Source organism: Cyprinus carpio, chromosome B4 (assembly GCF_018340385.1).
Source record: "Cyprinus carpio isolate SPL01 chromosome B4, ASM1834038v1, whole genome shotgun sequence".
NCBI classification, from domain to species: Eukaryota; Metazoa; Chordata; class Actinopteri; order Cypriniformes; family Cyprinidae; genus Cyprinus; species Cyprinus carpio.
Genome location: NC_056600.1, coordinates 6897840 through 6923361, shown reverse-complemented (window position 1 = coordinate 6923361; position 25522 = coordinate 6897840). Strand labels below are relative to the sequence as shown.

General features: G+C 37.6%; 2 protein-coding genes across 4 annotated transcripts in view; one reads left to right on the top strand and one right to left on the bottom strand.

The window, feature by feature from the left end:
- LOC109083740 (carbohydrate sulfotransferase 11-like) overlaps positions 1-3363 on the top strand; it is a 40884-nt gene extending 37521 nt beyond the window's left edge. For both annotated transcript variants that reach the window (XM_042721761.1, XM_042721760.1), the window contains exon 3: positions 7-3363. In XM_042721761.1, the coding sequence (XP_042577695.1) occupies positions 7-861 (855 nt within the window). In that variant the 3' untranslated portion in view covers positions 862-3363. The remainder of the gene's footprint in view (positions 1-6) is intronic.
- LOC109055997 (solute carrier family 41 member 2-like) overlaps positions 1-25522 on the bottom strand; it is a 51966-nt gene that overhangs the window by 24847 nt on the left and 1597 nt on the right. The window contains exons 3-11 of one of the 2 annotated variants that reach the window (XM_019073186.2): positions 24850-24957; positions 22895-22966; positions 22356-22500; positions 22032-22178; positions 18700-18847; positions 18505-18584; positions 15269-15400; positions 12477-12625; positions 8038-9104 (exon numbers count right to left, since the gene is read on the bottom strand). In XM_019073186.2, coding sequence (XP_018928731.2) covers positions 8919-9104; positions 12477-12625; positions 15269-15400; positions 18505-18584; positions 18700-18847; positions 22032-22178; positions 22356-22500; positions 22895-22966; positions 24850-24957 — 1167 coding nt within the window. In that variant the 3' untranslated portion in view covers positions 8038-8918. Of the gene's footprint in view, positions 1-8037; positions 9105-12476; positions 12626-15268; positions 15401-18504; positions 18585-18699; positions 18848-22031; positions 22179-22355; positions 22501-22894; positions 22967-24849; positions 24958-25522 lie in introns of those variants that run through there. The other variant, XM_042721759.1, reaches the window with a different exon arrangement.

Below are 25522 nucleotides of genomic sequence, written 5' to 3'. Positions count from 1 at the left end.
TCTCAGGCCGAGTTCTCTGCGGCGGCGGTGTTGCATCAGGCCCGGCGGGATCAGGTGGCAGACACATGTCGCGCCCACAGCGCGTCCAGCCGCAAGCGCCGCGTGCTGACCCCCAGCGACCTCAAGCACCTGGTGGTGGACGAGGAGCACGAGCTGATCTACTGCTACGTCCCCAAAGTGGCCTGCACCAACTGGAAGCGAGTAATGATGGTGCTGAGCAGCCGGGGTAAGTACAGCGACCCCATGGAGATCCCGTCGAACGAAGCCCACGTGCCCTCCAACCTCAAGACCCTCAACCAATACAGCATTTCCGACATCAACCACCGGCTAAAGAGCTATGTCAAGTTCCTCTTCGTGCGCGAGCCCTTCGAGCGGTTGGTTTCGGCCTACCGTAACAAATTCACACTTCGATATAACACCTCGTTTCACAAACGATACGGGACGAAGATCGTGCGGCGGTACCGCAAGAATGCAACAACTGAGGCGCTGCAAAGTGGCGCCGACGTGAAGTTCCAAGAGTTCGCTGAGTACCTGGTGGACCCGGGCACTCAGAGAGAAGCTCCGCTCAACGAACACTGGCAGACGGTCTACTCGCTCTGCCACCCCTGCCACATCCACTACGACCTGGTGGGCAAGTACGAGACTCTAGAGGAGGACGCCAACTACGTGCTCAAACTGGCAGGGGTGGGCAACTCCTTGCGCTTCCCGACGTATGCCAAATCCACCCGTACCACCGACCAAATGGCAGCCATGTTTTTCAACAACATCAGCTCTCAGCAGCAAAGCCAGCTGTACCAACTCTACAAACTGGACTTTTTAATGTTCAACTACTCTATTCCCAGCTACCTGAAACTGCAGTAGACACACGTACGCAACTGCGCACACGTTCCGAGCTTGTTCAACAAGGTTGAGGAATGGGAGAAGGGCCGTCGGTGAAAGACACAGGCAGGGGAATCAACCAAGCACTCAAATGTAAAATTGTATTTATATCCGCAGGGACGGTTGCTTTATTTCGAGACGAGACTAAGGAGCTATCGGTCAACTGAAAATGGGGACCACTTCGAAAGTCTGATGTATTTGCCCATTGAATTGTACATTTTCAGTGTTTCCAAACATCAAAAGCAATAGGACAGATTCTGAGCTGTACCTGCTCAAATGGTTTATCTATTAATATACTCAGCCAGCTGCCGCCGCCATTATTGAAGCTTCACAGAAAGGAGCGTCTAGACATAATAAGGCTTGAGATACAATCAGACTTGTTCTGACTTCAATTCCCCACTTCTAATTTTGTGTTCCCTTTGGAAGTTCCCTCGCATCTCTCCCATACTCAGAAGGCCTTTGTGTGTGTCTATTTATACAGTGCACATTTAAATAAGACACTAAAAACACCAAAAAATAGGACAAAAAAAGAGGCATTGAATGATGCCTCCTGAAGGGGGCGTGTCCAAATGTGAGTGACAGGCAGGGGCTCCGCCCACTGGGTCAGTCAGGGAGCATTTGTAGCAGTCGAGAAGTCAGAGGTCACTGGTCTCAAGCACACTGTTCCCACAACCCCTCCTCCCTCGGTTGGTCTTAAAGTAGGATTTTGGGTGTTTTGTTTTATTTTGTATTTGTTTATAATGGAAAAAGTTGCTGCGAGCAGCACGTTATAATATTATTTGAATTACTCTGTGAAATAGAGATGAAAAAGACTTAATATTTTGTTTCCAGGAAAGGAAATCAGCTTAGAGCTAGAGACTTTCTGAGGTTTAATTGTCATAATTCATTCATCTTGCCTCAAATGCAGAACACTGTTGCTGGGATACCTCGCTGGTTGTTGTGTGACGGGTGTACGGAAACGGGCAGGACTTTGTTTTCTGAGCTGTTCTCATGGGAAAGTTTCACACAGTGGTGCGTGTTTGAGAGAAAGAGAGAGAAAAATCTGTTCTATCCATTAGATGATTTAAATGTCTTTCCCAATTTGAGTTTAAAGGAACACCCTTTAATTTAGCAAGCTGTCTTTTATGATCCTAATTTGCTTTTACTGTGCACAAAAATTATGAAAATTGCTTATTTATGTGCGCGATGGGCACAAGTGGGTGCGTCCTAGTGCTTTATCTCAATGGCTTTGTCAGTAGCAAATCTTGACTCTGGCTAAAGCCTTCTGTTAGCTTTCTCCCTCACACATCTCTTTGCTTTTTTAGGAAAATAATGAATAAGTGAGTGCAGATTAGCAGGATCTTAAGTCCTGTAGAGCGGTCTTTAATGAAGACCACACACACTCACACACACTTGTGGCAGCACCCTAGTGATGCAGAGGGTAAAACGTGGCAAAAAAGCAAAGGAGAAGAAAAATATATTTTCATACCAAGCCACTTATCAACCTCTCTATTCAGTACAGCTATTCCTTTCTCATGCTGCTTTTCCTAAATCTTACCCTACACCCCAAAATTGAAAAAAGCTTTTAAAAAAAGATTAAAATACTTATGTAGAGTCCTTAACATGGAAAAACAGTAATTACAAAACTACTTCTTTTAACCAAGTTGTCATTTAGTAGCATAATTATGGTAACTGACTGGCTGGTTAGGATAAAAACTTGGATTTACATGCCAGAGATTCCAGTTGATAAATCTAGCATGTTATCTTTCACAAAGAGAAGGAAATGAATCTGAAGCAAAACAAATCACTCAAGTCTGAACTTCTTTTTTGAATCATCAGCTCAGAAAACAAAGTATGCCTGAATGGTTTCTCAGTTTAGAAACTGTTTATTTCATTTGTTCTGTAACAACAAACACGATACAGCCTCATTAGCGCCCACATGACAGCCACGCTAATACACGCATTAGCGCCCACATTAGCAGGCACAGTGCCTTTCAAACTGTCAATCTATCACATGTAGAACAGCTCACTCACATTGCATGCAGCATTTTTCATTTATGGAAATACAAAAATTGATTTGCTTTATTTATGATTCATGTTTCCAGCTGAGCACTTCCCCAGATGGACGTTTTATCACACTTAGCTAACTTTACAGCTAGGCTCACCATCCACACATGGCTTACCTGTTACTCTATGTGCCTGTTTAATAATCAGTGTCAACATTGGTTCAATGTTTCCATATTTGTTTTCAGCACGTGTCCGCTCGCTTTCCTGAGCTCACAAACATTCTCCAACTATCCGCAGTTTAATTTATTTATTTATTCCTCCTCTGTATTCGGGATGGACTCTGCCGGGTCACTGGGTCGGACCCTCGCACTGTAAATGGGAAAAACACAAACCAAGTGAACTGTCGGATCAATGCGCTCCCTGGAGAACGCGCTCACACTCTCTCTCTATCTCTCTCCCTCCTCTGTTTTCTCAATAAAGCTGAAACTGAAACCCTTAGCGGCCAATTTGTCACTGTCTGTGTCTCCACATAATCATTAAACTCGAGTGAAAATGTTGTCAGTTGTTAAAGGGATCTTTTTAACACAGCTGTTCCTCCTCATTTGGCATGGTTTCCAGCACTTTATGCTAAGATGATCTATAGGAAAACATCAAATCTTTTTTGAACCGCATGGCCCTGCTCAGCTTCTTATAGGGGATCTGTTCAATTACAATCTTCCTTAAATCCTGAGGGGGTTTAATGGGCCTTGTTCAAAATAAGTAGAGGCTGAATGTGATCCCTCACCTTTGGATAAACAACTTCTAAGTTTGTCTGTGAGCTTACTCTGTAGTTTGAAACCATTTATGGCTACTGTGGCTCAGCTGGTAGAGCTTGTGGCCTGTAATGTCAAGGGACGGCTTAGTATACCTTAAAAAGAAAACAAGTCATATTCATGCTTATCAATGGGAATCATATAGAATCTAATAAATTAGGTTCATGAACAGACCTGATTCTTTTACTACTTTGAGGTAATAAAATGCAATTCCATTGCCAAAAGAGTTTGTTTTGTCTAAAACACATTTGTTGCCATTACAAAACTGCCATTAACAAGTTTATATATAATGAATACTAAGCAACAACAGACACATTTTCATAAAATACTACTGAACTACCAGTCAGTAACTACACTGACTGAAGTCTCACTCTTACTGTACAACAACTTAAATGTAAAATTTAAAATTGTAAATTTGATTTTTTACATTTTTTTATTAATTTAAAAGAATGACTCATCATAAGAGGACGACACTGGTTTCGCTCTATGTTTAGGATTCATTAAAAATCGACTCATAAGAGTCATTTTTCAGGAAACGGAATACACTGGTTGAGCTCAATGTTTATGATTCATTTAAAAGAATCGACTCATAAGAGTTATTGTTCAAGAAACAGAATACGGTTGGGCTGTATGTTTATGATTCATTAAAAAGAACCGACTCAAAAGAGTCATTTGTTCAGTAATCGGACAAGGTTAATCACCAATCACCCTGTATGTGACGCTCTGTAGAGTCAGCGGTTGTGCAGTGAATTATAGTGCAGAAAACACTGTCAGAATATTTTACCGATTTGAGGAAAGATTGTGAGAGAACTGTTAACGGAATGTCATTAGGTTCGGTTCTGAATTGATTCAATTAAGGTCTTTGAGGATGAATTAATAAGTATACTTTACAAGGTTAGAGGCTTTAAATAGTTTTGTTTGAGGCACTTAGTGCTACCAAAAAATGTGGCAAACATATGTAAACTATGCAGAAGCCTGCCTAAGTTTCTTACACTGAAATTCTATATAGGCCCTCCTAATATTATAATATTCTATTATTTATATACTATTCAATTCTTTTGGAAAGACAAAAATTCACATTACCAATTCGTGTTTTGGACTGTCACTTTAGTTTTTTGCTATCAAATATTTTAGATAAACCCAAACTAACTGAAAAGTGATTGACTGTTTACATATCAATCAGCAATATATTGCTTTCTATGGTGTAAGAAGATGCAAAGCAAACTAGACTTTATCCTTCAAATATGTGGTTTTGCGAGACTAGATACTCCCTAACAATATCATCATTACTGTATCAAAGAACCCAGTTATTAACCTCTTTGCAAGGCCATGTTTTTGAGTCTCTGACAATATGGCTGACCTTGTGGTGCTGGCAGGGCCTCCCAGGACTTGTGGTGAATCCAGATGTGTTCGGTTATATGAGCGCCCCGCTATATCCCAGGAAGGTTTGAAGTGGGACCTTTGAAGATTTGATGCAAGAGGAAACGCAAAAGCGTGCCAAGCTTTTGTGCCACATAGGTGCAACAGATCTGCGTTACGGGCTGCCAGAAAAATGTGTGTCACTCCACTGTGAAGAAAGATTCATGCACAGTCTTTGTGCCTCAGTAGCGGGTTGTCACTTTGGTGTCAAAAGCGAGATTGCAGCCAAAACCTAACTTCACATTCAAAATCTAGAGCTTTGGGGGTTTTTTTCTTGCTGAATGTGCAATTCTCATGCTACCGCACCTGCTATGGTCGTCCCCTCTCCACCCTCCACCATAACCTTTCAACAACACTCAGAATACACCAATTCATTTACTGCTAGGGCGAAGTTCATCCTCTGAATTAGCTCCTTCAGCCACATCAAACTTGGCATTGCAATAGGGTTTGGGTTTTCTCAGCGAACATGTGCAGGGTCGAGCTGGCAGCAGTTCTCTGTCATTATCTAACTTATGAAATGATGATGTTTGTGGGAATTTATATGTTGTTCCCTTAGGGACCGCTACACTGTTTACTGCTAATATGCAGGTGTAGCTGAAAACGACTATAATTTGGTATAATCTCCAAGCTCTAAAACCCAACTCGCAAGATATTCTGACTGAAGTGTTCCCTAATTCCCAAGGATGAAATTGGTTGTGGTTCAATCACAGCTGAGATTTTCCATGCATCCATTTCCCTGAGAAGTGTTTCTCAGTGCTGTATACTTGATCAATCCATAGCAATCCATTTGCACAACAGTTGAACTCCTTCAACCCTTTGGCTTCAGCTTCAGTTGAGGAGGAATTTCACACCTGAATGCCAGAAACCGCTCTCTGTTGGTGTCTAAGCATGACTCTCTCTCATGGCTGAATTTAGCAAATGCAGATAATGAGGAGGAAGCAAACATTTTCAAAACATGTTTAAATTAAAAATTACAAAAAAAAAAAAAAAATTACAAATTGATTCACTCACCCTCATTTCGATCTAAACCTCTTTGACTTGTTTTCTTCTGGAGAATATTTTGGAGAATATTTTAATTGTTTTTGTCTAAAACCAAGCTGAACCCATTGACTTTCATTGTATGAACAAAAGAGACATTTTTCAAAATATCTTCTTTTACGTTCCACATATGAAAGGAACGACATGAGTGAGTATCCCTGCACTGGCATGCCACGTTTCAAAACTATTTCAGGTCAAAAATGGTGCTGGATAAAATGAAAATGTTCGATAAATAGTCCAAATGGAGAGATAAAAGTGACCACAGTGAGCAAAGAGCATGCTGTGAAGTCCAGTGGCCCACACAACTGATTGAAGTGGAGTTGTTGGATGAAGTTCTTTAGTCTAAACCATCATTTTGGCTTGTATTTAACTTTCATCTCTCATCCTCGTGCCAGGGGATGACTCCAAATCCCATCTTTAAGATGTACTTGATGATTAGGATGGCAGAGGTTGTAATGGAAGAGTGGGAGTTGTGTGGTGTTGTGTCGACTTGAGTCTGACATCATTACCAAAGTTCAGTGCTGCTTATACTGTCAGAAAAAAGCAAGGTTATGTTATATACAACAGTGAAAATGCCTTAGATAGTCCTTCATCAATAAACCCTGCTGGAAAATCAAGTCATACCACCAAAAAATAATATAAAAATGAATAGGAATCAAGGTCGTCAAGGTTATATTTATAAATACGGACTACTCTTATTGTGCTTTACTGTCCAAAATCCTTGATCCCAATCCTCATAACATTTCCTCATTTAAGTTCTACAAAATTAGAAAATCAGGGTGAGTAAATGATGCCATAATCTTCATTCAAAGTGTACTGTCTCTTTAAGAAACTAAAGCTGGTTATTGGAACAGGGTAGCTGGTTTTTGCTAGACCAAGGTGGTCTACAAGGTCAAAATCTGGTCCATTTGCTAGTAAAGCAAATAAACCATTCAGACCAGCTTGGCCCAACTAGAGACCATGTAAAACCTCGGATTTTCCAGCAGTAAACAACAAAAACCCACAAAAATCAAAGTCAGTTTTGAAAGTCATTGCTTTAGCTGATTAGCTCCACAAGGGCAGTACATTGACTCGATGACCTGTTTGTTGTTAGTGGTGAACATGAGGGATCATGGTACAGAGGCTGTGGGTTGCATTGGGGGATTGGGTCTGCTTTAATAGAGTGCTAAACAGCATGGTCCCTCTGGCTCGATTTGGGGGCCATTTATGAGCAGGCTCAAATTTCAGGGCCCCCAATCCACCACACGCTCAAATAACCCCATTAAACCCTGCAGTCAATAGAGTTCAACAACCATCATTAACATGGCCTGTCTAGACACCCAAACACTCACACAGAGGCCTTTTGTTTTAGACTGTTGACAATAATATAATAGACATGTCAAAAATGTTGAGTGATAAGTGACATCTGGAAAATGTGTGTAATCTAGTCGCATTTAATAGCCAATAATGAGATTTGTAAAAGGTAATTAAATAAATGAGTTAATGTGTGAATAAAGTAATAGCAGGCCACCAAACTGCAAATCAAGTGACAAAACTGAGCTTGGCTAATGAGTTTTAAAAGCTCAGTTTGACAAACTGCTGACAGGTGGAGTAAAGTGCAAATTTTAGGAGCACACTATGAGGTGTCTGGTGTATTTTTTATTTTTTTGGCAGTGCTCTTTGTAATCAAATAAAAACCCTTTATGGTTCACGTTTTATTGTTCTCACACAGCAAGCGAATACCTTCTGCTCAAATGTACATAAAGCTTTCTCATAAAAGCACAAGAGGTTTCTAAACCGATAAGAGAGGTTTCGCAGCATCCCTGCAGTTCGAAAGACATCATATGCAGGTAATTTCAGTCGACAGAATTAAATTATGGCCTCAGGAGTCCAAAGGATGAAAAAAATAAACATCAGACTGAAGCATATTGGACATAAATTTTTATTAAACCTTTATTAAACATTTTGAGTATCAAAAAAGCAAGGCAAGAAAGAAACACAAAGAATCCCCCATTGGTGCCAGTAGAAACTTTTTTCCCCCATAGAAAAATGCTGTTCATGGCACCTTAGTGACAATGTACAAAAATCTTTACACACACACACATACATATACATATATGTCTATGTTGCACATTCACCCCATTTTGTTTGGTTGCATACTTGACCATTAAACACGGACCTCGTTGGAGATGGAAAAACAAAGTTTGACATTTCCAATCGATACTCAGACCGTTAAGATTCTCTTTAAACGAGTGGTTGAAAGTCTATTCCCTTTTCTCAGAGCTGATATATATTAGTTCATTATTCTACACTATTAAGCAGTACAAAGCAATATTTTAACTCTCAAACTGCATTACAGAGGTTTATATGAATTGATCGGGCACTGGTTGAGTAAATCTGTGCAGCTATACTTGTAATAAGGTCTGACTCGATTGGACAGACATGAGGAACTAGTCTCAAGTCTCAAAAGAGACGAAAAAGTAACATGGGTAAATAAGTAAAGAAAGACAAAGACAAATAAATAAAGTACAATCACCAGACATATTCTTGTTTTGAGGGTTTGTATTTGGTCCTTCCACTGCTATAGTACCGCCAGACACCAGAAATCACCCTGTTTGAAATGATGGAGAAGCTTTGCCACCTTTTGAATCTTTCAAGGCAGCTAATAAATCATCTGGCACTTTAAGAAGAGTAACAAACTGAATAAGTTTGTTTTTGTGCCCGACAAGCAGCCATTCAAGGCAATAAGTGAAGACAGCAAGTATGGAATAGTTTGATCTGCGGGTCAAAGGTCAAAGAAAGACCTTAGTCACCCACATCACTGTCCTGGTCACCGATGACCCACAAGAAGTGGAAGCTGAGAGCCAGGAAGGCGGTTCCCAACAGGTCGCCCAGCGCTGTCAGGTATGGGATAGAGAAACTGTCCGGATCCTTCCCGCTTTTCCACATGGAGTGCACCATCCAGTCCGAAATGCAAAGCAACAAGAACACTGGATGGAGAGAATATTAAAAAGCGTCAGCCAAGCTGCGCTCTTGTGAAAAACCATGCTCTTCCGCTGTACCTTTGGATGAACTTTCCCACACAATCACACACACACACATGCACGCACACACACAAACAGGAAGCTCTAAACCAAAAAGAGACGGACAGAGTTATTCTAGAAGCAACACAATGTTTTTGTTTATGGAGCTTCTTTGAAAAGCTTGTCTCAGAAATTAAACAAGATCCCATTCTTTCCAAAAAAGCGTTGTTCCCATTTAAGACAAAATTCCGAAACTGCTTCAGATCTAAGGCTTTTCATTTAGCGCAGCTCATTAAACACCAGCAAATAAGCCCCGTGTTTGTCTTCGCTGAGCATCACAGACTATTAAAATGCTCTTTTGGATCAGTGCGGCCCAGTGGATGCCAGCTTGTTTGCTTAATGGAGATGTAACATTTCAAATCGTCATCTTGCATTCAACTGGAAGTTAAAAAGATGGACTGCAGCAATTCCTGAAGGCTTTTCGCCAGCCGCCCCGTGTTTCCGTGCATGTGTGAGTGAAGGATTTTCATTTAAGCGAAATAAAAACGAGGCCTGCCCATTAATCAGACTGACAGGTCGGTGTGAAACTCTATTTGGAGGTCTGACGCTCTGGTTATCCGTTCATTTATATCCGTTATATTAAGGTCAGAGCGAGATGGTTAAAAAGCGATTCGCTCTCAGCTGCAGATTTTAAACTTCAATTTAGGTAGCAGGAAATAAATGGCCGTTTTAAAGGCTATTAATTGTGCCTGCCAGGTAAGATGAGTTTTGTGACATTATTTCAATAATTAACCTTGTGACCTTTTGCCTCGCGTTTTCTTTCCCTTTTGCTTTTTATTAGGGTTCTATTAATTAAGGATTAAACTGTTAGGAAGGGAATGCCGGAGGCCTTCCGAGTAGCCGAGGAAAGTGATGGTTTGCTAATGTACACAAGCTTTTGAGGCCTGACAAGATTAGCCTTGTAGTTCCACCCTGCGCAAACACACGGACACACTTTTTCATCACTAGGACAGAGAAAGCAGTCAGAGATGCTGCATGGCTTTCATGCGTCCACTCACACACACACACGTGTTTACTTAGCTATCTAAATGAGGATGTATAACACTCCTGTTGTTTTATAGAAAGCTAATTATAATCAGTACAGACAGAGTACATATAATGAGTAGTTAAACTCTATTTGAGGTTCCCTTAAGGAAGGTTGTGTCCGATTTAGCAAACTCATAAACCCGCTGAAAGCAAAGGTTAGCACAGTGTCCTTTTTAGGTTCAAAGTGGCAGCAGAAAAAAGGTTAAAAGTAAATGGAATGTGAACCGGTACAGTTTAGTTTGCAATATGACGTATTACAGCTGATTCTTGTTTGAAAGTCAACATTTTGTCATAAAACTAGTAAACTGTTCAACAAGCGCTTGAAAACAATAACTACTGTTTGACAGTTTGGGATCAGTTTTCTCTTAGTTTCTTTTTTCTGTTTTTCTTAGACGTTTATGCTCATCACGGCTGCATTTATTTGATAAAATACACTAAAAACAATAATATTCTGAAATATTATTTCAATTTAAAATAACGGTTTTCTAATTCAATATGCTTTAAAATGTAATTTATTATTATTTATGATGTAAAGATGATTGTCATCTGCCATTACTACAGTGTGATGGAAATGGTTGTGCCGTCTAATATTTTTTGGGAACTTGTGATACTTTTTTCAGGTTTCTTTAATGAATAAAAATTGAAAAAGAATAGCATTTGGAGTCAGTGCTTTTTTTCTTCTTCTTCTTTTTTTTTTTTTTTTTTAAATAAATTAATACTTTTATTCAGCAAGGATATGTTCAAATAATAAAAAGTTATAGTAAATACTTATACTGTTACAAAAGGTCTCTGTAGATTTTTTTTTTTTACTCAACCAAATTTTTGGAAGAGACCCTTCATTGGCTCATCGGAAAAAAATGACCCCGGAGAGGCATGTGAATATCCAATTTAGACCCCTCTGTACAGCGTCACCAAAAATACTTAACAGCTATGTACTGGGAACTTCATTTAACCCTGGAATGTCTTCATCTAAAGCAGACTCTGATTTTCTCTGGAATTCTATAGATGCCTTGTATTTGAAGACCCATGAAGGTCAGAGGTCAGGGGGCCACTTTCAGGGCACTAGACATACATTCAACAAGCCAAGCTACAGCTGGAGCAGGCTAATAATGGTGAACTTCTGTTCAAAAGATTTTGTTCTGAGAAGCATAATTTAGCCATATAAGGGTTTTATATCATGATAATTTTGTGATAAAAATACACATAATATAATAAAATATTATATAAATATATTTTATAATCTCAATGTATTGTTTTTTTTTAGATAATTAATTATTATTAACAATTTAAACTTATATTTTTAGTTTTTTTTTATAGTTTTATCGTTATTATAGAATTAAGTGTTTTTTGTTTAATTACAGTTTAATAAATAGTACCAAAATGAAAATTTGTGCAAATATACTACAATCAATTTATACAATTAAGAAGTTTTGAGAAACATGAGAAGAGAGTTAGAATTTGATGATTTATGTACACAAATAATTCAAGATACACAAAATAAATATCTGAGCAGCAGAAAAACCCAATTAATGGCCTCCCTCTCCTCAAGGATCCTTCTGAAGTCAAGCAGTGCGGCTGCGGATCTCAAAGACGTGTGTGTTTAGGTTAGTGAGGGCGTTTCACGTACAATGTACACATACACACAAACTTCCTAAAAATACCACACATTCCACGCAGTCGCGCGCCAGCTGCTGAATGCACTTTACTGAGGTTCTCTGCAGGGTAATCGATCTTAATTGCGATCCAAACAATTTATGAAAACACCCTTTTGGAATAACCAAACACTCGCAGATACATACACACCCACTTACACACACAAACAACACCTGCTCGCTATTGCTAATGTCATCTCTGCTTCATTCAGAGGGGAAATGGGGCGTCTAAAAGCTCTGGGGATTTTCTAAAAGGCTTGTAGGTTTATGATGGGAACAACTGCATGTTGTAACATTGTTACATGTGGGCTGCTGGCGGCACATTCATCGCGTTTACACTGAAGATGAAATAGATTCCCCAGACCTGTATCGTAAAACGGGTGTCTGGTTTTATGATTATAGCCTGACATTTTCGTCTGCTACAGGAAATGGTGCTTACAGCTGACCCTCAAATAGGTGTCAGATTTAATAGAAAGATATAGTGATGACAGGTTCTCTAAACAGCATGGAAATAACTGCACCGCACAGCCTGTAAACTTTCAAGTGAAGATGTCATTGCCTTGACAGTGCTCGTTAGAAAGCCCTATTTTTGTCACACTCACCTGGAAAAGAGCAGCAGCCAAATACACAACCATGAAGACGGGCGTCAGTGAGGTGTGACCCCTTTCCATCAGATCAATGGTGTACAGGAAGATCAAATGACCAGGGACGACCAGTAACAGCAGTACTTGTGCTGACCTGTGATTGGCCCCTGAAAAAGAGAAGGAAAAAAAAAAAAGTGTAATTTTTTAAAATCTGAATAACAACAATGATATTATAAAGGGGTTCTGAATTGAGAAATCTAGTTTTCCTTAATATTTTGACATATGAGAGGTCCAACATTGTGCTAGAAATACGTCCTGTAAGTTTCAAAATGTAAAACGTCCTCATTAATCTAAAAACAGCTTTTATTGAAATCAAGCTGCCAAAATTGAGTTGATTCATATTTCATCTCAGTATGACGTCATACTGCAATGAAAGACTGACTGTGAAGATCAACACCTACTTCTACATCATAGCAGCTTAGCCCCGCCCATAAATAATGTAAATAATATAAAATAAAAGAATATTATAAACTAAATTCTATATAAATATATTTCATAATATTCAAATTATGCTCATACAGTACAGTACAGTTCTAATAATTATATAGCATTAGAATTAACTATTTATATACTTTTATTGTATTTATTCATATTTTGAATTAGCTTTTATTTTTGAATTTTAGTTGAAGTTTTATTAACTTTATCTGCTTTAATCATTTTTATTAGTTTCTATTTAGTTTTATTTCAGTATTAGTAACTCAGTTTAAACATTTAACATATAATCGCAACTTTGAAACTATCTGCATGATTTTTAATGTACATTTCTGTTATAGTCATCCCCTAATAACCTACTCCTAAATATAATGTAAAAACTTTACATTTTCTGTAAAGCTGCTTTGCAATGACTTGTATCCTGAAAAGCGCTATACAAATAAACTTGAATTGAATTTGAAAAATTTAAACCCAATTAAAAAAAATTTACTTCAGTTAGGCAACATTTCTTCTTTTTTTTTTTTTTTTTAAAAGACATTTAAGTTTTTAATACGTAATATATATCATTTTATTAGTTCAGGTTAATTTCAATTAATAAAAATGATTTTTAATACATTTTAGCTTTTCCATAATATTACTTCAATAAAAAAATAAAATAAATAAAAAATAAAAAAAGGAATCTTTTACCAAACAAATTTTCCTGTTTATCATAACAATGGAGGATAAATGAGCGGAATGATATTTTCCACAATGATATCCAAAGGTGAAATCTGTCATCATAAAGCATCCAGCATTAAGACCCCTGAAACACTCCAGACACAAACAACCCTCCACGTGCGATCTGTGCACGTGCGTAGCTGTTCATATTTGATTTATTCTATATATTCTAAGTGAATATGCATACAGTAAACATCTCATTCACAAACACTACACTTCTCGCTCCATTAGCATCCTGTCAGCCACCGCAGTATGGCTTCCCTGTGCACTCAGAGCCCTTGAAGGAGGAAGATTTATGCCCATCTTTCCAGATGGCACTGCCAAGCTTGCAGTGGGCACCGTGCCCCTCATGTACTCGGGCATCTGGACTCTGTCCCCAGAGTCCTCTTGTTTCTCTAAGAAAGAGCCCTTCATCAAAGCTTCGGCATCAACATGCCATCCGCAGCCTCTGTTGTTTATAGAAAGCGTTCTCTGCTTTTCTCCGAGATGGATCGTTATACACAAACCACCGTTACACACACTCCATTAAAGCTAATGTACACACACTTGCAAGCCCTGGTAAGGGAAGTTGCTCTAAACACTGGTTACTTGTTCTCGCTCTCTTTAATACAGGCTATGAAAACAAAAACTGCCTTCAAAGTCACTCTCTTTTAATTTGTAAGACTTAAAGGATGAGGATTTAAAATTACACGGGCGGTTTGGAGCCCTTTAGCAGACATGCTCCACATGTACTGAGCTGAGGTGTTTATGCGGGAGGTGTAGGTTTGAACCACGTCATGCCTTGAAACTAATCTTTATTTTTTTGTGTGTGTAATTTGCCTCTAATAAAATTAGTGGGCTTGTTTACCAAAGAGATAATTGTATCAGGGAAGAGTGTATGATTAAATTTTAGAATAAGAAGAATAAGAAGAATCAGAAGAGCTTTTGTTACCAAGTATGTTTATACACACAAGGAATTTGACTTGACGACAGGAGCTTCCAGTGCAGAAGAAAGTACAGACATAGTGCAGACATACATAGGAATAACACAGTAGGGATGGAATATAACAATAATTTAAGAAATGTAGTTAATGTAGTTGTTTAAATAAGGTATTTACAATGTATGCAGTTTACAAGTGTAAAAATTTTGGATTCTGTGCATAAATATGTCAGTTGTGATGGACGGTGTATAATTATGAAAGTTTAATTGTTCAGGCTGAATATAGCCTGCGGGAAAAAACTGTTCTTGTGCCTGGCTGTTCTGGTGGTAACAATATTATTTAATTTTGTGTATTTAGGATTCATAAAATACAGTCATTTTATTAACAAAAAGGTTTTGGATTTCATTTCCACCACAGAATGAATGGAATATTGTTATGTAGTGGAAATTATATTTGCTCATGAAGGTTCATTCAGAATTCTCTTGTGATGTATGTTCACTGATGGACATGGCTCATGGACAAATGAAATAAACTAGCTTGTGTGCTTAAAGGGTTTAAATACAGGGTCGAACATGGCTATATATATATATTTCACAATTTTTTGATCTTTTATGCACTAGAATGTGTCTAGGGCACACAACGGTGTAATTTAAAGCACACTGGGGCAATGGTCTGGGTTACCTGTGCCACAGAAGGTGCGGCAGGGGTAGTAGCAACCCTTGGCCTCATCAGGAACCTCTCCAGGGGTGCTGTGAAAGTGCAAGTAGGTGGATATCCGACTGGACTGGATGGCCACCAGGTTTCCTCCAATACCTATAATATAACAGTACACATATCAGACAAATATATACTGAGAGTACAAGTACAAAGGACAAAACCTGAATTAAAAGGAGGGAAAAAACAGTTGCCTGTTTCAAACACATTTGAGACTTAAAGTAAATCTGCGAATAACTGTCATGTCAGTGAAGCTTCTGCAGTGAAGTCTATGTATACAGGCTTCATTTTTTTCACTGTCAGACTGGCAGCCATGAGTCACCAGTACTAACTCTGCTTTTGTCCCCCGCCTCTTTATCTCTCTCTTTCTTTCTCTCACACACCAACACGCACAGCCCTTCCTCTCTCTCTCGCTCTCTCTCTCTCTTTCTTCTGAGTAAAGTAGAGTGGTGTCCAGAGCCGCAGTAACAATATGTCACGCCCAACAGTTCTGGGGGAAGACAAGCAAGCGAGAGAGAGAAAAAGACAGGAGACAGAGGACAGAACAGAACGGACAACACAGAGACTGGCTGAACATACACATTCTCTCCTCTTTTTATACCATCTGGCTTGTCACTCTGCTGAACTAAAACATCTGCTTTTGAAATAGAACTAAACAGAATGGAATAAAATAGAATCAAATACAATGGATATTTGTAAACAGAACAAAACAAAACAAAACAAACAGAAGAGAACAACACACAATACAACTACATAAACTACAACTGCACAGAGCAAAATAGAGCAGCAGAGCATAGAATGGAATATAATAGAAGATAAAATAGAACAGAACAGCACAAATAATGTATCTAGATGTATAGAATATAATAAAACAGAAATAAAATTTGATTGAAAATTTTGATCGAAAAGAATAAAACAGAAAAGAAAATAACAGAAAAGATAGAAATTTTAGTGAAGGAAGACACTGTCAAATCCATCAACCAACTGTTGGGGATTTGGGAATTGCTTTAAAAGGCTGTTTGCCCAACTTGCCACTCCAGGAAAAACAGCCAGAAATGGTTCTTTCAGCTCAAAATGTTTAGTAACTGAGAGTGGACAATCAAGACGAATTGACGTTATTTTAAAAAAATATACATTCACTTCACAGCCAAACAGGAAATTGGAAATCTGAATTACAATAAAGCACAGCAAATCAATTTCTCACATACAAGTAGTGCATTCATGCCCACAATGGCAATAACATTTCCCATCGTTAAAGAGCAGACCTGAGGGAGAACGATTATCTTTTAGCACAGCTCAGGCTTCTGCACAATTAGCCCCAACAAGGCCATGTTTATGTTTAATGCAGAGGTTACCATTACGCCACACTGTGCCACGTCCCTGTGGCAGTGCTGGAGAGACGCCATCTGTATGGAGGAGTGTGTGGGAAGGTGTCTGCAGTTCAGATTAACTGGCAAGGTCTAAAATTTCTCCAATTTCTCACAAACAAGCAACAACATAACATTTTGGATATGGGTTGGAGGCATGAGAAAGGAGTGTATGGGAATTGTTTGACCTTTCCTGGAGCAACCAGGTCCAGTTAATCCGATGCTTGTTTTAGCTATGTCAGCCAACAGGAAATGGAGATGATATGCAACCTCATTTCTGTCCAAGCAGCGGTCTTAACATATATGGATGCCTTAATCTGGGTCACAGATCTGATGAGACTTTGCATGGGTGTGCAGCAAGGCTCTATTATGGGCCCAATTGGTTTTCAGTAATTACACTGTCTGGGTTGTGATGTGCAAAACTAATTGTTTTTAATCTGTATAATTATTAGGCTGGATACAGGTTTATTTGACTCCCAATGGACAAGTGCTGAAGGGAATTTTTGTAAAACACTGTTCTGTTCAAAACAGAACTACTTCAAACTTAACATACAGTTTTAAAATGCAATGTTTGCAGGGAGACTATCAAAAAAATAGCATGAGATGTAATGTAATAGTAACCAAAAAGTTCTGTCTGAATGTATAGATAGATGCTGCAGTTTTAATTGGGATGAATTTAAAGATGCTTTTCTAAGAGAGTTTTCTTATACATGTCTTACGGGCTAAAGCACAACATGCTAATTAAAGCAGTGCCACTAAAAACCTTTATACTAAAAAAAGATGTACAAAAAAAAATCTAGATTAACCACACTAATTGGTTTGTTGGGCAACCATTTGACCACTGTGACCCATCCTCGTACTGGGGGTGATAAGAGAAGTCAGACTTAGCTCTATTTAAGTATAATGGAAACTATTTTCCTCTACCAAAGTGGCACATGAGCATGTGTATGTTGCAATCATTTAAATTACCTTCTTTGACTCGCTTCCTGTTTGGCCAGACAAACCACAGAAGCCTGTGTTACTCATCCTATATCACTTTTTCCTCTTGTTTTGAGTTCCTCAGTAATTCCTTCTCAACTCAGTTCCACGTCTCACTTAGAACTGAGAATAAAACCTTTGATTTTGAGATATTCTGATAGAAACTTCTGTCATCTTTCATGCACACACACATACACAGAGAGATTCAAACAGCTGTTTGGTGGTCTGGGCGGGAGAACATAGACAGGCTGCAGACAGCGTAAATGTCTCTCATTAGTGTGCTTTAATTAAAAATCGTATGGCTCTTTGTGGAGGTGCCATGGTTCTGGCTTCCTCTCCTGTGACCGCGCGAAGCTCAACTACAGCAATTAATGACTTCACCCTACAGCTCAATCTCATCCAACTCTATTTCAGCTATATTCCATCCTTTGGCTTTTTCTCAATTTGGAAATACTCACTAAAATCACAAAAGTGGCTATATCTGCCACAAGGATTCTTGTGTGACTTCAAAAGAGGGCGGTTATTGCAGAGATGTTTCTTTGAGGTAATAACAGTCTGAAAGGGGACTGAAATATCAGCTGAGAGCAACAATGCACGCCGTGGACATGGGGGCGTTAGAAATAAAGGTCTACAAATTAAGGTTTTAAAAGCTTAAACCTTTCAAAAGACAAATAATACACAAGTAAGACAGGTAAAAATGGAGATATTGATGTAGCTTGGCCTATTATGCAGAGTATTGACCAAAACGTCAAGAATTATTCTCCAGTATTGACAAGTGTTGTACTATTCGCAGATTTCAAAGGAAGACAAACAGTAAAAGCTTTATAGAATATTTTTGTATAGAATAACAAATCTCACCATTAATAACAGGTGTGTAAACCACAATCCCAGCCAGGTTGGGATCAGACACAGTTTTGTCCAGGATGAGTCCTCCAATACTGAAATAGCAACATGTTATTGTGTTAGAGGGGCAAATGAATATCCACATGCTTTTTCAATGTGTGTGCGAATCTGTGGCCAGGTGTGTGAGGTGTGTGTATGTGTGTATCACACCTGCTGATGAACATGGCAGTGATAACGGGCTCCCAGCCCGAGTAGAGCAGCTGACGGCTGGCGGGATGTTTGGAAGAGATGACCATCCACAGCGGAGTCAGACACATGAAGAAGCCACACACCAGAGACGACACATATGGGTGAGAGTCTGATCAAACAGACAGAGAGAAACACCTCAGTGAACACAGATTCTGTATTTATGTTAAAATACAGAAATATTTTACATTTAAATCTTTTTTTATAATTTAATAACTATTCTAAATTGGCATTTTGGGACACTCCCGCTGCTTTCATGCTCTCAGTTATGTGGCCAAAATGTTATACAAAATACTGTCTAAAAGATTTCTGTCACTAAAATATTCTTCTTTTTGAAAGAAATTAAAACTTTTTTCAGTGTAGGAGGATGCATTAAATTGATCAAAGTGACAGTAAAGTCATTTATAATGTAACAAAATATTATTATTTCAAACAAATGCTGTTCTTTTGAACTTTCTATTCAAAGAATCCTGAAAAAAAAAAACAATTATGGCTACACAAAAATACTAAGCAGAAACTCTTTCAACACTGATAATAAGAAATGTTGCTTGAGCACAAATTAGCATATTCAAATTATTTCTGAATAATCATGTGACACTGAAGACTGGAGTAATGGCTGCTGAACATTCAGTTTTGCCATTACAGGAATAAATTACATTTTATAATATAATAAAAAAAAGTAAAAAACAAACACATTTTAAAATTTCAATTTTGCTGTTTTTATTGTAATTTTCCAGTAAGAGACAGTAGTGAAAACTCAACAGGAGTGTCGTCCTGTTCTCTGAGAACACTATAACTCATTTTCAAAAACTGAGATGGATTGACAGCCATAACGGGGAGACTGACAGGAAAAAATAACCACAACTGACATCTTGTTGATGACAGAAATCATGTTGTCAGCTGTGGTTCCGTTCAGACAGAACACATAAATTGAACTCACACTAAGAATTTTGTTATGACTATGTGGGGTTTTGGAATATTTTGAAAATTTATTTAAATATATTTACAATGATTTTGCTTGCAATACAAAACTAAGTAATATTATGGATATCACAATAAATTTTAAACGGTTTGTATTTGCTTTCCTAATATAAGTTTCCTAAAGTTTATGGGATTACATTCATGATTTTATTTTTTTAGTCTTGTGAGCAACTCTCAAACATTTCCATAGTCTCTTGAGTTTGATTCATTTTCACGTGGCACATTCTTCCATTTCTAATTGACTCAAAACCTATGATTGATTTGATTCCCAATTTGTTTTGTGGCATTGCTCAAAAATGTTCATGTTAATCTTAATGTGGCGCCCCGATCAGGACGGACAATCATATTCTGCTGCTGTGTACATGCAGCCGTACTGACTGGCTCTAATTGGATTTAAGCAGATTGAGCAAAAAAAATGATCTTCTTAAAAAAAAATATATATATATATATATCAATCTTTTGATGCAGACAGTGATTCAAAAGAGGTTTCACTTTTTTGCTAAATCACACATTAAACTGCCTAAATCTTTAAATCCCAAACATAGAGGCAACATCTGTGTGACTATATTTAGTGTGAGACGGGCCTGAAAGGGCAGCGGTGTGCGCTAATGATGGCAGAAGCCTCTCTTCTCGGCTGGTTGGCATGGCTGATATGGTTTTGGCGTGGCATGGTGGTGCCATTTGCCTTGCCCTCACCTCACTTCACCTCTCTCAGAAAAGGAAAGACTAAAAAAGGAGCACGGCGCTCAGTCTGGAGCTTATCACACTTAGTCATAATGGACCGAAGCCCCATTAAACTCAGCATAAACACTCCAGAATGCTGCTCAGGATGGCCCATGTGTAACTTTCACACTTTTTAGATATAGTGTTTGTGTGTGAGAGAGACGCTGGCTATTTGGCTATGCTTGTTAGGGCCAAATGTTTGAAAAAGTTGCCACAAACAAAGAACCATGTTGAAAACCAAATTTAAAGTGATCGTCAATATTTTCAAAAGCTGATAAATCAACTAATTAACAAATTAACTTGATCTTTTCAAACGAATAAGAACAATCAAGAACTGACAATAAAGTTAATTTTTTTAATTTATTTTTTGTTTAAATATAATTTATTAATTTTACATTAACATTTAATAATATAAAATATTTAGAAACATTTTATATCCTTCAAATAAATACATAAATACCAAATATAAATAATTACTTCTTACATATTTTAAATAGAAAAATGAAACAATTAAATTAAAACAAGGTAAAAACAAAGTGAAAATGGGAACTGTCAAAAATGGAACACTTAATAATTTAATATTATATAATATTTTCATGATATTAAAATACTCTCTCTCTGCACAGATATATTATAAACCTATAAATCATTAAAATAAATAAAATTTAAAACAAGGCATAATTTTTAGAGAAAAACTAATTTAAACATATATAATAATACCTAACAGGAATGAATGAATGGACACAAATTTAAATTTCTAATTATTCTGATAGTACCATTTAATGATACATTATATTGAAAAATATTTTCATAATCTTAAAATATTAAAAATTATATAAACATACACACACACACACACACATATAAACACAAACATACACAAGAAGAGAGAGAGATATATAGAGACATACTGAGCCCTGTGTGTGTGTGTGTGTATTTCATGAGAATGTGGATCTGCAGACCCAGCGAGGTCATGCACTGTGTCACAACACTCTCATTGTCCTGAGCCAGACTCATTAGCAGCGTGACCCAACCCATAAAACATATCAACCCCACTGCCCCATAAACTGTAACTTACACACCTCACATCTGCTGACACCTGCAATAGAGTGTGAGAGTGTGAAATGTGCTGCTACGTTTAAGATATATTACTGATCACACTTTAATATGACAGACAAAGACTGAAATATGTCCAGGTTTTCCACATAATATTCTTTAGAAGACTTTATAACAAATGCATCGAAACATAATTCACTCAAAGCTAGATCCAAAGCGACAGATTCTTGCGCCCTCTTGTGCTAGAAAACTGAAAGTATCTCTGATCTGCTGGAGAGAAACTGCTACAGATTTATCGAACTCTAACCTACGATCTATTCTGGACAAAAAAAATAAACCTCTTTCTGTCTCTGTTACAGTTTCTAGTGAGCTGCCTTGCTGTCTGCTGTCTACAAAGGTGGCTTTCTTCGAAGGCAGCATCCTAACCGTAGCATACTTTGATTTTGAGTGTGCATCTGATGCCAAAAATGCTATCTAGCTAGGCAGCTCACTAGGGTTTGGAACAGAGCCCTTATTTTTATACCCATCTTTCTCACCTAGGCAGTTGTAGAGGCCCTGACTGATCCATGCCAGGATGGCCAGCGTGATGAGGTCACCAAAACTGGCAGCGATGGGTGTGGCTACATTATCAGGGTTGATGCCTGTCTTCTTAGAGCCCACAATCACACCCACCATTAATATACCTGAAGAGAAGAGACATTGTTCACCTAACTCACTTGGAACTGGACATTCATAACGTGAAACGTTACTAATGACAAACATGACTAATGTGGTATTGTGATTAAACAATGTGGCCATTATTCACTAAACGCTTTAGTAAATACACGTAAGAGTATTAGAGGTTAATCTGTTGTACAGACCCTGCAGCAGAGATGCTATGAAGGCTGTTGCGACGCTACTGGAACACAGCAACACGGCGTGACCGATCTGGAACTTTCCCTCAGGAATCCAACCCAGTACAACGGCCGCTACTGCTGCCAGGAACCCTATTACTGTGGCCTGCACCTGAGAAAGAGAGACAGACAGAGGGAACAATGGGTTTCATTTATTTAAAAAATACATATACCTTTTTATTTTATTAAATATATAAATAGATATTTTATTATTTGTTTATTTAATTTAATTATTTTAAATTTGTATATATTTGAAAAAATATATTTTAAAGATAAAATAACCAAAAATATATATATTTAAAAATAAATCATCTTTAATTACTTATTATATATACACTTACATAGACACTTCACTGTGATTTGTTTTATTACGGTCTGTGTAAATATCTTGATAAGATCTCTCTTCCTTTTTCAGGTAAAAACCCTGATTCAAAATAACCGTGTGTGAAAGTATTTAAAATTTTCTGAGTCTGTCCTGTACATGTAACCCTACTGAAAGCTCTTACCTGTTTCAGCGCCAAATTCCCAATAATCAGATTCCACTTCTCTATGGGTGAGTCCATTTTCCCCACATTCACCTAAAGACAACAAAATTGATGAACTCTTTTTTTTCCTCTCATTATTATTCCATTCAGTCACTTGGACTGTGGTCACTAAGATGTGACACATATGTTTTATGCACATTTTCTAGCACTTCCTACCTAAAAAGCATAAGTTGACAAAGCATTGATAAATGATAAATATTTCAAACATGTTCACCCAAAAATCAAAGCAACTTTATTTAGGACCATTAAGATCTTGTGCAGTGACAATTTTTACATTAGTGTTATGCAAAAAAATTATATATTATTTAAAATGTAACATCATGGTAATATATAATAAGTTGTACTGAATTTAATGTAATTAATTACAATTGATTTACATTAACAATTTAATATACATTTATAAAAAAAGAGAATAACAATGCAGAAAAATCTTAATGGCCCTAAAAAGAGGCTTAAAATATTATATAAAATACAATAATTCTTTTAATCTTTTAATTCGGGACTTAAAAGCTAAACCAAGAAAACAACCGTATGTGACCAAATGACTTCTGTTCTGAGTGCTGGATTTTGGCATTGGGTATTTTACACTGAAGAGAAAACTGACATGTGAGGAAAAGTTAATAATATTTTTGGTTTGGAATGGATCTCTGCCCACAGAGTAACAAGATGGCCGACTCTACAACCGATGAGCCAGTGTGTGTGCACAAGTGTGTGTGCTTAAGAAAATACAGGAAACAAATGTAAATGTGAAAGAGCAGCGTGTAGGAGAGAGCCGTCTGAGGGCAATAGACTCAGTGTGTGTTTTCCTTTTTTTTCCCCAGCTGCATGAGGGTGAACAGAAGGCCTGTACTTTCACCCCTCTCCTCCGCTCGGTCCACACCGCCAGGGTTTGTTTATTCTTTCACCTCGAGGGGGGACGACAGATTTGCCATGAGAACACTAGACGCTAAACGGCATGAGCTGAAACCCCTCTGAGCTCTAAAGTCCCGGACTGAGAAAAAAAAACACACTAGCTACCAAAAAAATGAAATCACTCTGTCAGCAGATAGCAGCCGAGACTCCAGCGCCCAGAGAAAAGGGCAGGAGTGGGAAAGGGAGAGAATCTGTTGCTAAACTAGATTATATAATCAAGTCTATGCACACATGCAAACACACCTGAGAATTTAACTATGGAAAAGTTTAAATGCACAATAAGTTTTTATAGATGACAAGAAACAGCATTTGCAACACATTTTTACAAGGGTCAGAAATTAAGGCGCCGAAGTGACCAAAATGCCCCCAAAATTCATGCTCCAGCAAAAATAAATAAATACAAATAAAATGTATAAATGTATAAATAAATTATATTTTACATTTCTAGATAATATTTAATAAATTTTTTCCTTTATTTAATTGCATTATTTAAACACTTGTCAAAATGTTCAGTTGCTTTGGTTGACAAGGTAATGAAGTTATTGGTAACGTCAACAGAAAATACGCTAGCGAGGTGTAAGAAGTATTAAATATAGAGTAAAAGATTATAAAACAAACCTTTTCTTTAAAATATTGTGCACAATAAGACCAGGCATTAAGACAGTAAAGATGACATGTTGTCTTGAAATTTTACATGTGTTTTTCTTACTCAGAGACACATGGGGGTTGGAAATACCTATTGAGTCATAACCATAATAACAGTTTTGCTAGATATTCTATCACTTATAAATGGTTTTTACTACCGGCCCTAGTCTGTGGAGATGGGCACTAGCATGAATCGTCAGGTCCTGACAGACAAGAGCATGCCCAAAACAGGCCAAGATCTCATCATGAAGCAACTACGCATCAGTGGAGCACATCTTGTGAGAGCTGGCAGTCACTAATGTGAGCTAAAGCAAGATCCAATTATGTGAAAACAGCTGGAAATTAATTAAGATACTGACCGCTGTGGAAAGCCTGGAAGCGAGGGTCATCTCTAGGTTTCCTTTCAAACCCAAAAGAGCCGGAACCAGGATGAAGATCTCTGTAATGTTTTTAAATGCTTCCCAATGCTGAAAAAAGAAAATATATGTAATGTTTTTAAGTGGATATGGAGTGGTTCTCAAACAGGGGACTAGGGCCCACTAGGGGGCCTCGACAAACTTCACGTGGGGCCCCCTAAAAATAAGACAGCTTATTTAAATTTAGTTATATTACCATCAACTTATTTTTTAATTTTAGAAATTAATTAATTAATTAAAAATAGTAATAATAAAAAATTAAAAAATAAAAGTTCAACATTAAACAGACAGAATATTTTTGAGTTTATTCATTCATTCAAGGTACAGTTTAGATAGGAGGGCCTTCAAATATTATCCTCAAATTCTGTAGTCAGGGCAAAAAGGTTGAGAACCATTTTTGATTATTTTTATTTATTTATTTTTTGATAAGTTTTATTATCTGCCAGTCAAAAATGGCAAGTCGAATTACGTCGAAGTTTAATACTTAAAGGGACAGTCCACCCTTTTTGTGAAACACAAAATAAAACATTTTGAAAACTGCTTCAGTGTTTTTTGTTCATAAAATGAACGTCAATGGGGACTAGTGTGATTTTGGACCCCACTGATTTTCATTATA